The sequence below is a fragment of the Somniosus microcephalus genome, chromosome 28 (genome assembly GCF_052327205.1).
Source record: "Somniosus microcephalus isolate GS21.2 chromosome 28, FLI_Smic_1.0, whole genome shotgun sequence".
In the NCBI taxonomy this organism is placed as follows: Eukaryota; Metazoa; Chordata; class Chondrichthyes; order Squaliformes; family Somniosidae; genus Somniosus; species Somniosus microcephalus.
This window is the reverse complement of record NC_141014.1, coordinates 36,566,925-36,578,771: the sequence shown is the minus strand read 5'-3', so window position 1 is coordinate 36,578,771 and position 11,847 is coordinate 36,566,925. Positions and strand designations below refer to the sequence as shown.

General features: G+C 46.4%; 1 protein-coding gene across 1 annotated transcript; it reads right to left on the bottom strand.

The window, feature by feature from the left end:
• Positions 1 to 671: 671 nt before the first annotated feature.
• LOC147099567 (ferritin heavy chain B-like) lies at positions 672 to 3,740 on the bottom strand. The gene is made up of 4 exons (XM_085969810.1): positions 3,579 to 3,740; positions 2,362 to 2,508; positions 1,992 to 2,117; positions 672 to 1,609 (listed from the first exon to the last, which is right to left on the bottom strand). Exons 1-4 carry the CDS (start codon positions 3,678 to 3,680, stop codon positions 1,454 to 1,456), a joined length of 531 nt encoding a protein of 176 aa, XP_085825936.1. The 5' UTR covers positions 3,681 to 3,740; the 3' UTR covers positions 672 to 1,453.
• Between the last annotated feature and the right edge of the window lie 8,107 nt (positions 3,741 to 11,847).

Below are 11,847 nucleotides of genomic sequence, written 5' to 3'. Positions count from 1 at the left end.
CCACATTACCGGTCAACTGAAGCATCGCCGGAGGAATTAAACCTTCCACTTTTTCACTTCGTTAGCTAGTCTCCAATGGTAAGCAACGATGTTCTCTCTTGGCTTGCTAATATGTGGAGAGCTGATTTAACTTCAGACTTTTTCTCTTCATCTCTTTCAATCACTTCTGACACCATGTATTGATTGCTTTGTGGGTTCAATGACGAGACATTCATGAAAGAGAATGAGTTTTAATCTAAAGTCTGTTCAACTCTTTTATACAGCTTTTACAGGAGACATCAAGCTAGTGATGCATCTAGAATGAAAGTGAAACTCAAACTCCTGCCTTGCTTGTCTCGGTCACATGACCTCTGCTGGTCAGGCACAAGCAATCAATACCTGCAATTATGCTGGTAAGGGATGATAATCAAACAGGCAAATAACATCACTATTTGCTGATATCATTACAGAGACCATTGTTAAATAGGACTGAGCCTTGGACTGAAATGTTGCAAGACTGATTGACTGCAAAACATTCCTTGCACTTTAACATTTCAATACAACCAAATATCAGCTGCTGTAGAGTTAGAGAGAGCTGCCATTGACACAAAGGGCAGAGAGAATATTCATCACCAGTGGGAGCAGTTACTTGTATTCCCGCTACCTTGGCCCCAAGCTCTAGAGTTCCCTCCCCAAGCTTCCCTCTCCACCAAGACGTTCCTTAAAACTTACCCCTCACTAAGCTTCTGGGCACCTGTCCTGTCTCAGGTGGCTTGGTGTCAAGTTGTGTATGGTAACACTCACTAGAAAATGCCTTGGGACAATTTACTACATTAAAAAGGAGCTATATAAAAGGCAAGTCATACTACAGCATTTCTCTTTACATCAGGTGCAACACAATCATGGAAATGCATGAATACAATTTGCTCTCCAGGTTTACACAGAATTGAAGTTAGAGCCTGAATATCCAGCTCAATACATCAGAATTACACTAGAAGAAAATGCCTCTCTTCCGTGGCTACGTTCATAGCCGGGCGGCCCTGGAGAGGGAGCACGAGGGGTCCGCCGACACGCTCGAGACCTTCCGCAAACAGTGGGCACCACAGGGACTGGAGTGCTTAATCACCGCGAACAACCAAACTTGCAATTTAATAAGTTAGTGTATTTATTAATTTACAGTTTATTTGTTCATACCCAAGAGTAAACTAGAAGAGGAAAATAACCCAGTTACACAGCCCAGTGTAGCTCTTGTCTGAAGTAAGACAAATGTTAATCAGAAAATAAGCAACCACTCAAATTTACAAGGAGACAAAATCCAGTCCAATGCTGAACAGTTTATTGACAGTTAGTGACAGTTGATATTACAGAGCCCAGGTCTCACAGCTCTTTGTACAAAGTCACACAACCCATCATTCCCTGAAGGACAGGGTCTCCCACACAATTATATAAACACGAGTACTGAACACAATAAGCTTCAATCACTCTCCCCCAGGCTGTGTTTGTCAAACAGGTACTCTCCCATGCCATTCTCAGGGGCTCCCAGTCTCTTCAAGTTGGTGATGTGATCTCCCAGCTTCTTGATCATCTTCACTTGTTCATCCAAGTACTGGGTCTCCAAGAAGTCACACAACTGAAAGAAAAAAGCAAAACTAGTTATGGCCAGTAGCAGATGATATCAAGGAACAGCTGAGCTTTCCCCACCCCCTCGAGTTGGGATTTTAACCCTCTTGGACTGGAGGATAGTCAAGGGGTGTAATTGAGATGATGTAAATTTGCTCAAATGATTCAGTAATTCCTGTACAATAGATGCTTAGATCCTGGAAACACTGCGACACATTTATTCTCAATGTCCACATTAGGCCAAACGTCCAGTCCTCCCCCCAACCCCCTTAAGGACCCAGGAGAGACACCCCAACACAAGTCAATTGGGCTTGAAGAATATTGAATAGGCTCAAGGACAGCAAGGTTCTACCACCTCAAACATACCCAAACACCCAACATAAAGAACTTACATGAGGGTCAGTGTTCCCAGTGGAGAGTTTGTGCAGATCCAGCAGACTCTGGTTGACATTCTTCTCCATCTGCAGAGCTCTCTGCATCACCTCCAGACCATTGCTCCACTCATCCTGCTCTGGTTTCTGAAGGGGAAAGTCACAGTTCACTTATAATGAATTAAACAAAAAAATACACGAGACAGGACAAGGAAAACAAGGGTGAAAAGCAGCCAGAAGTCCATGTTACCATGAAAGGAATGTGTCACAGAAATATAGAATTACTGCATTAAACCACCAGAACCATGGAATCAAATTGTAATTAACTGCTTTAGAAAGTATTGGAAACAATGGGATCCCAACAGAGAGCCACTCATTTATTGAATCCAACCTTGATGTCCTCCAAGATGATCCGGCCTCCACGCCGATTCTGGAATTTCATCAGTTTCTCCGCATCCTCGTGTTTCTCATGTGACTGCTCCTTGAGGAACTCGGCAAAGTGGCGCAGGGCAACATCATCCCGGTCAAAGTAATAGGACTGTGGAGAGAAATTTAAACAGCTTCATCAGACCTAGATCTTCATATACAATGAGTTTATTGTGACTCCTAATTAGGAGAGTTCTTAATCTTGCAAAAATAGATACCATTGGTTAACTAGCAAAATGCAATTCACTTCACTAATCTGAACATGTTGGACAGCTTCTCCACCCAATAAAAACCAGGATGAAAGATTCAACTAGCAAAAAAAAAAAACTATAAACTATTGTTCAGGATTATATTTCATGTCCAGTCAAACTAAACTCTACTGCTGGGTAAGTAGCACCTCCTCAGCCTCCCGTCATTCAGATGAGATGTTAAACAGAGGCCCTGTCTGTCCTCAGGTGGATGTGAAAGATCTCAAGACACTACTTCAGGAGAACAGGGGAGTTCTCTCCAGTTTCCCAGGCCAATATTTATCCCTCAACCAACACCACTAAAACAGATGATCTGATCATTCTCATTGTTTGTGGGAGCTTACTGTGCACAAATTGCCTGCTGCATTTCCCACATAACAGGTGACTTCATGAACTACCTCCCAAAGTGCTTTGTAGCCAAAGGCACTACATAAATGCTTATTCTGTCCATTCTAAACTAAAGTTGGGCATGGAATGAGAAAATTCCTCAATACCAGTAGTTTTACACTACAATGTAGTGCAAGAGATCTAGGCTCAGTGAACAAGGCTTCAACACCAGGATTCCCAGAACTTCACTTCCAGTTAAAGAGAAAGCTAGTGAGGACCTGCCAACATGTCACTCACTACAGTCACCCCACTGAAACTGAACTTTGTCTCATATCAACAAGCACCAACAGTCACTTGACCAGGTTTGTGTTCTTCTGTTACAAACTCAGGCAGCAGCTGAGCTCGTTCCATATATTAAACCTGGTCAACAGAGTGCAGCTGCTACAAGGAGCAGGCCATTAACTCAACAAGATCACCCTGAAGTACTCACTGCCCAAAGATTGCTTCCCCAGGTAAGAAGTCAAGAGAAATACAGTTTAAAACCAGTTCATGGAACTGCAGAATTTCCAACTTTTCAGAATACAGCAACAAGGAATACAAGACTCACCATGGAGAGATAAACATAGGAGGAATAGAGCTCCATGTTGATCTGCTTGTTGACAGCATCCTCACAGTCCTTGTGGTAGTTCTGACACACTTGGGAGGCCATCTTCACTATTATCTGTTATACTATTACTGCTCACTATCACCTAGAAAGTTCAAAAACTGATGCTTTTTAACCCAAGCTCTTGTATTTATACCACTGGGACAGCCTGCATTCAAACAAGGAATGAGATCACCAACGATGATTGACAATGCCTGAGAGCCAATCAGGAATCTTTCCTGAATCCAGGCACCAATTAACAAAGGAGAGGGGGTGTGGGGGAGGAGGGGGTGAGACCCAGAGCCAATCAGAGCTATGGAAAACCGGCAGGTTTGGGCGATCAGTCTCGGTGATGTCACTGCTTTTGGGGTCCTCGGCCTTCTTCAAATCGGAAAGTCTCTCGTTGTTTGATGCTCTCATTTGAATTAAATGACAGTTTGCTGCTTTCGAAAAGCTCAAGGTGCTGAGAATCATCCTTCGCTATCGATGAATTTTCCTGCAATTGTTCCTTCATCGTCGCTGGGTCAAAATCCTGGAACTCCCTGCCTAACAGCATTGTGGGAGTACCTTCACCGCACGGAGTTCAAGAAGGCGGCTCACCCCCACCTTCTCCAGGGCGACTCGCGCCGGGCAATACATTCTGGCCGTTGACAGCGACGCCCACATCCCATTAATTAATATTCTAAAAATGGAATAAATTGATTGGAAACATCTTTGTGTGTTATGGAACATACACCAGAGTATTATTCATTTCACATTTTCAGATTCTGTAGAACCGGGACCCATGAGGCTTGACTTTCCATTAAATATTTCTCCCCATCACACAATCCCTTCGAATGTAAAGACAGGAATTTCTCTTCCAGAAAAACAGGCATGTTCCCGATGGCGGGGAGTCCAGAACCAGGGGTCACAGTCTAAGGATAAGTGGGAAGCCATTTAGGACTGAGATGAGGAGGAATTTCTTCACCCAGAGAGTGGTGAAGCTGTGAAATTCTCTGCCACACAGGGCAGTTGAGGAAAATTCATTAAATATATTCAAGAAGGAGTTGGATATATTTCTTGAGGCTAAAGGGATCAAGGGATATGGGGAGAAAGCAGGGACAGGGTACTGAATTTGGATGATCAGCCACGATCTCATTAAATGGCTGAACAGGCTCGAGTTGCCGAATGGCCGACTGATGCTCCAATCTTCTATGTTTCTCTGTGTATTTTCTAGCCCGTCACTCGGGGAGCTGCTCCCAGGGCTGTGCTTCTTTGTAGTCAGACTGTAGGAAATGTATCGGCACAGAGCGGGGTGAACGTCGACCTCATAGATTTTGTGAGATGCAAACAGTTACCATTAGTGCCGTTCTGACCTCAGTGCGGGGAGTGCTTGCAGCTGAACCGCACCCGAGTTCAACGTGTTAAATTGGTATAGAACCTCGGTTAGACTACACTTGGAGTACGGTGCACGGTTCTGGTCTCCATAGAATCATAGAATAGTGCAGCACAGAAGGAGGCCATTCGGCCCATCGAGTCTGTCCCGGCTCGTTCAAAGAGCAATCCAGTTAGTCCCACTCCCCCGCTCTTTCCCCAGGAACCTGGAACTTTTTCTACTTCAAGTATTTATCCAATTCCCTTTTGAAGGCCACTATTGAATCTGTATCCACCGCCCCATCAGGCAGCGCATTCCCAATCCTAACCACTCCTTGTGTAACAAAGTTTTTCCTCCTGTCGCCTCTGGTTCTTTTGCTAATCATCTTAAATCTGTGTCCTCTGGTTATCGACCCTTCAGCCATTGGAAACAGTTTCACTTTATTTACTCTATCGAAACCCTTCATGATTTTAAACACCTCTATCAAATCTCCTCTTAGCCTTCTCTGCTCTAAGGAGAATATTACAAAAAGGATATAGAGGCACTGGAGAAGGTGCACAGTTGATTTACAAGGATGATAGCAGAACTGAGAGGTTATATCGATCAGGAATGACTGAACAGGCTGGGGCGCTTTTCTCTAGAAATAAGAAGGCTGAAGGGTGACCTAATAGAGGTCTTTAAAATTATGAAGGTGTTTTGATAAGGTAGATGGAAAGATAATGCTTTCACTTGTGGGGGAGTCCAGAACTCAGGGCCATAAATCTAAGATAGTCACTAATAAATCTAACAAGGGATTCAGGAGCAACTTCTTCAGTGGTGAGAATGTGGAACTCGCTACCACATAGGAGTAGTTGAGGCGAAGAGCAGAGATGCATTTAAGGGGAAGTTTGGTAAGAAGGGAATAGAAGGATATGCTGATCGGATTAGATGAAGAAGGGCGGGAGGAGGCTCGTGTGGACGATAAACACTGGCACGGAGCAGTCGGGCCAAATGGCCTGTTTCTGTGCTGTAAATTCGATGTAATTCTTAAAACACGGGCGCCTGTAAAGTTTTTCATATCGAGTGAGCTGAAGACTTTGTTTTGTCTGAAACATGAAGCCATCAAACCCGTCAGCACGCAAACCCATCCCGACTCGTAGAATTGCGGCTCATCATCGTGTGAAATGTGGGGACTCAGATACCCCAGAAATGCCTCCCAGAGATGCAAAGACATCAACGTGGAATGGCTGAAGACGGCAATTTCATTGCACCCGCTGCAGTTCTCAGCTAAGTTCCTAAATTAGCTTGTCAACACTGGCGTGTTGCAGCTGCAGCATCATCAACGGATGAATCCATTCCTGGGGGTGGAGGACACAAATGGAGATGCAGTCGGATTTGGAAAGGATGATTGCTATTTGGTATGAACTGCACAATGGGCCTGAATACCAGTCAATACATTTATGGAGGAGCTGCCGGTATTGGGTTTATACATTGATGGAACAGGCAGGGAGAGGGAAAGAGTTTCAGGAGAAGTATCTATTTAACTTGGGGGTTTTACTTTGTGCATTTAATGAACTACATTTACTCCTTCCAGAAGGATTATATTTTGTGGGAATACAGTTCCGCACGTATTCCTCATCCTTCAATACCTTACCCAAGACCATGAGTGTTGGCAGGTTAGTCAAACATGGTGGGGGAGGGGGAAGGAGAGGGGTCCCAGAACAAAGCCCAGTAGGGTACTCACAGTTTCCCAGTGAGATATTTTCAAATTCTCTACCCCAAAGGGCTGTGGATGCTGAACCATTAACTATATTCAAGGCTCAGATAGATTTTTAGATTGTAGTGTGATCAAGGGATATGGAGATCGGGCTGGAAAGTAGAGGTGAGATTGAAGATCAGCCATGATTTTATTGAATGGTGGAGCAGGCTCAAGGGCCGCATGGCCTACTCCTGCTTCTAATTAGGTTATGTGGATAGCAAGCTTGTAGTGTATGTACCCGTCTACCTTTAAGGAAACTATTGTATGTAACCGTTCACCTTTAAGAGAACTACTTTAGGTGTGGCACTACTTGTTTGGCTTCTGTATACTGTAATACCGACAGTGACCACACCAGTATATAAGTGTTGTGGCAGGATTGCTGGGGCAGATTCGCCCTGACCTTCGAATAGTAAAGACCTGTTTGTTTGTTACTCCCGAAGTCTGTGTCGTTATTAACAGTACAACCCACAGACTTTACAATGGCGACGAGTCCGATCGTACCCTGCGGCAAGACTACCAAAGCAACTAAAGAGCGTCGAAGAGAGGCAACCGCCCTCGTCGTTCTGCTGGGAGAAAACACGAGGCTGCAGCAATAGAAAGGAGGAAGACTTTAGCAACAAAAGCTTCCATCAGCAACAGGCACTGACTACCCTTCTACCACGGTGCGGAGTGAGCCGATCAGCAAGAAACAAGGCGGCCGCGGAGACTGTGAGTAGGGGAAGGTGTAGAGAATATCCGGAGGATAAGGGCTGCGCACTCGACCACGGTCGAGGGGGAGCAGAGCTGGTCAGGAAGTCGGGTCCAACGGCGTCGTGAGATAGCCGGACCGCGATCGGCGGGAAAAGCCGGGCAGCGACCGAAGCCACGAAGCGCTGAGACCGGGAGCAGGCGCGAGAAGAGAGAAACTCAGCCGCAGCCGGGGAGGGAAGCACCGGACTGCGTGAGGGCTGGGAGGCGAACGGGAGCCGAGCGTGTGGGAGAGGCAGAGCCGACCAAAGGAGGCTGCGCGAGAGCCAGTCCAGCGGCTGAACTGTTCTCCACCAACGGGGTACCCAGCGCCGGTAGAGCCGAACGTGTGGGAGAGAGACGGAGCCGAGCAAGGGGAGAGGGACTGCGTGAGAGCCAGTCCAGCGGCTGAACTGTTCTCCGCCAACGGGGTACCCAGCGCCGGTAGAGCCGAACGTGTGGGAGAGAGAGACAGAGCCGAGCAAGGGGAGAGAGACTGCGCGAGAGCCAGTCCAGCAGCTGAACTGTTATCCATGAACGGGGTGTACCCAGCGCCGGTAGAGCGGTGCGAGCGGGAGAGAGAGACAGAGCCGAGCAAGGGGAGAGAGACTGCGCGAGAGCCAGTCCAGCGGCTGAACTGTTATCCGTGAACGGGGTGTACCCAGCGCCGGTAGAGCCGTGCGAGCGGGAGAGAAAGACAGAGCCAAGTAAGGGGAGCTGTGCGGAAGCCAGCCAGCGGCTGAACCTGTCCACTGTGGGGAAAGCGTACCCCTTCCGCCAGGGAAGAAACACGGGAAGCCGCCATTAGGCGGAGAAGACGACAGAAGCGGGAAACCGCCATTGAAGTGGGCGGGGAGAGAAGGAAAGAGCGGGAAACCGCCATTTTCGCGGGAAAACCGCCATCTTAACTGCCATTGAAGTGGGCGGAGAGAGAAGGAAAGAGCGGGAAACCGCCATTTTCGCGGGAAAAACCGCCATCTTAGAAATAAACAAATAAATAAGAATACTTAAAGAAATACTTGTGCTGCTCCCAAGGAAAGAAAGATGCCTAAGCGAGGGAATATTAACGATTTTAATTCTGAGATAGAAGACTGGGCCACGTACGTGGAACGCATAGAGATTTATTGTGAAGCCAACAAAATAGAGGAAGACGACAAGGCGATAACATTGCTAAACTCGATGGGGGCAAAAACATACGGGCTCTTGAAGCATCTAATAGCACCAGATAAACCGGCGGATCAGACTTTCGAAGAGATTGTGGCTGTGCTGAAGGACCACTTGAACCCCACACCGTTGATGCTGGCTGAACGTTTCAAATTCTATGCAAGAACGCAGAGGAAAGACGAAAGTAACGCGGAATACTTGGTCGAACTGCGTAGGCTGGCGAAATACTGCCAGTTCGGAGGGAATCTGACAGAGGCACTGCGAGACAAGTTCGTATGTGGATTGTCCAAAGAAGGGACGCAAAAGCGACTATTGGAAGAGAACGACCTCACACTAGACAGGGCTGTTCTTATAGCTGCATCGCACGAAGCCGCAGCGAAAGGAACGGCAGAAATGCAGCTGAAGGCGGCGGCACTCGGGGTGGACCAAATTACCTCGAATATAACAAAATGCTATCGTTGTGGGAAGACAACGCACGACCAGAATCAATGCTGGTTTAAGAACCAAGAATGTAGGAAATGTGGCAAACTGGGTCACATCGCAAAGGTATGCCAGTCAGGGAAGAAGACCAACAACCAAAGGAAGCCACCACAAGAAAAGTACAGCAAGGTACACAAGGTGGCTGAGAAGAGTTCAGACGAACAGAATTCAGACTCAGACCCAAACAACCAGGAGCTGGGTAGTCTGAGAATTCACAATGTGGGGAGGGAAGCTGATCTACAAACTATCTGGGTCATGCTAAGAATAGCTGGAGTCCAAGTAAGAATGGAGTTGGACACTGGATCAGCTCTATCAGTCATCAATCGAAGGGACTACCACCGGCTATTCTCTCACATACCCTTAAGGAATACCAAGTTTGTATTACAGACATACACGGGGCATAAAGTATACCACATGGGGAAGATAAGAGTCAAGGTGAGAGAGAGGGGTAAAGAACACCCAAGAATGAACTTGTACGTATTACCTGAGGGAGGACCACCACTTCTAGGACGGGAGTGGATTAAGAAAATAGACATGGAATGGCACTATCTAAAAGCCATCACGAGTGAGGACTCGGTACGAGCAATCAGCTCAGATTCTGGAACGGATGACGATAAGACTAACTCAAATATGGAAGACAAGGCTGAAATGGACTTGCCGACTATGGTGGAGAAAACGAAGACAGGCATAAAGGCTTATGCTACCGAGAAGGATAAAGCTTCAGAGCAGAACTCCAGGTTGACAGAGAATTCTGAGCCTGTCCAAGTTAAGGACTTATCCACGACGGAAGAACACAGAGCCCGGACTCAAACGTATCGCAAAATACAACAACAATTAGAACAGTTGAGTTACCGTCTCGTACAAGAGATGAAAACAATGGAACAATTCTGGGACACCGAATGGGAGAACCTGGAAAGACAACAGAGGCAGCTAGCTCAAGCTGAGAGCGACCATAGGGCCATCATGGCTAAGTATCGATCACATCTCCCTGATGCTGTTCAAGAGTTAGAATATTTGCAGAACGAAACAAATGAAGAGGAATCTTCAGGCAGCCAGGATTTTATCCCAGTTCCTCTCTACGACTCCTTACAAGCAGAGTGTAAGAAGTTGAAAGAACAGTATGAACAGGCCCAGGCTACAATTCTGGAGGGGGTTAACTCGGCAACCTCCGAAAAGCTAGTTTTAGTGAAAGCATATGAGCAACTAAAGGTTGAACATGAGCAAGAAGTCCAAAGGATGCAGGAAATGTTTGAGGAGCTCCAGGCCAAGACAGACTCATCGGTAGAGATTCCATCCATCGATGAAAAATTGGAGGTGGAAGACATGGCAGAACATGGAATCCAAGAGGTTCAAGAACTCATAAAAGTACTGAAGGAAACCCAAGACAAATATGAGGCGGAAATGACCAGGGTTCAACAACTTGAAGAACATAGTCAACTGGGAATCCGGGCAGTGGAAGGAAAGGCAACTGGAAGAGAAACAGAGACTGGAAGAATGGCCCCTGAACTGGAGCTAGAGAGCATCAAGGCGCAACTTCTTCGAGCGCTTAAAACCCAAGCACCAGAGGGAAAGGTGGATGAAATAGAGAAGAAGCTGATCCACAGTGTCCCCGGGGAAGAGTTAACGACCAGCCAACTCCTTCACAGGCGGAGTGACAAGACTCCACAAGGGGAACACGAGCTTCAGGCTTCAAAGGGAAGGAATTCGGAGCTTCCAAAAGGGATGGAGATAGCTGAGGTGGCAACACAGCTTTTACAAGGATGCCAAAAGGACACTGAATTACGTCAAATTGAACAGAAGAATGGGGAAACAGCTACTCCAGTAGAAGGGGTAAATAGCCAGATAACGCAATCCCCGATGGAAGGGAAGGTATTGAACTCACAAATGAGGACAGTAGTGAAGGAATGGCAGACAACCCAGGAAGAGCGTGATGAATATGAATGTATGAGGAAGTCTTTTCAAGAAAGATGTCTAGGGAAGGAACCACAGTCGGCTAACGTCCAGATGGGTAAGGAGGAAGTAGAAGGCCCTCTCGCTGGCCTAACTCAGGACGACCCCGAATATTACCATGACCTGTTGAGTGACACTGAATATTACGAGGATCTGGTCTGCCCAGTTTGTGAGGAAAACTCCCAAAGTGCTGAAATCAGGATGAAACACTTAAGGTCTAAGGAACATAGAGAGTTGGTGGCGCTACAGCTGGCAGCCAAGAAAGGAGCCCCGAGAGTCTCAAAAAGGCAGAAAAGAAAAAGAAGAGGCAGAAGACAATAACTATCTAAAACATTATCACTTCTACCAGCTCAGGAGGGGACCTACGAAAGGAGCTAAATTAGTTGAAAAGTGGGAAATTATCAAGACAGCCAGTTGGTTATAAAAGTTGGCACTGCCGGTTCAACAGGACAAAAGTTCAAGCTGTTACGTCAAGGAAAAGGCTATGGAGGAGTCACACTATCCATGTGAACCGGCTACACCAAAGAGATGTTGTTCGGACCAAGTCAAGATCGGAGACTGAATCTGTGAACTGTTCCCGCCGAGACTGACTTTGTGAACTGTTTCCCACCGAGATTATATCTGTAGTGTTTTATATGAAGTTGAAGATATGTATGTTAATGGGACTCTAAGTAATAAGCTAAAAAGGGAGGATTGTAGTGTATGTACCCGTCTACCTTTAAGGAAACTATTGTATGTAACCATTCTCCTTTAAGAGAACTACTTTAGGTGTGGCACTACTTGTTTGGCTTCCGTATACTGTAATACCGACAGTGACCACA

Excerpts from the sequence above, each read along its gene's own strand:
- LOC147099567 (XM_085969810.1), bottom strand. The coding sequence starts at position 3,680 with ATGGCCTCCCAAGTGTGTCAGAACTACCACAAGGACTGTGAGGATGCT. Across the intron at positions 2,509-3,578 it reads CCTATGTTTATCTCTCCATG|TCCTATTACTTTGACCGGGA; the intron begins GTGAGTCTTGTA and ends TTCTCTCCACAG. Across the intron at positions 2,118-2,361 it reads TCATCTTGGAGGACATCAAG|AAACCAGAGCAGGATGAGTG; the intron begins GTTGGATTCAAT and ends TTTCCCCTTCAG.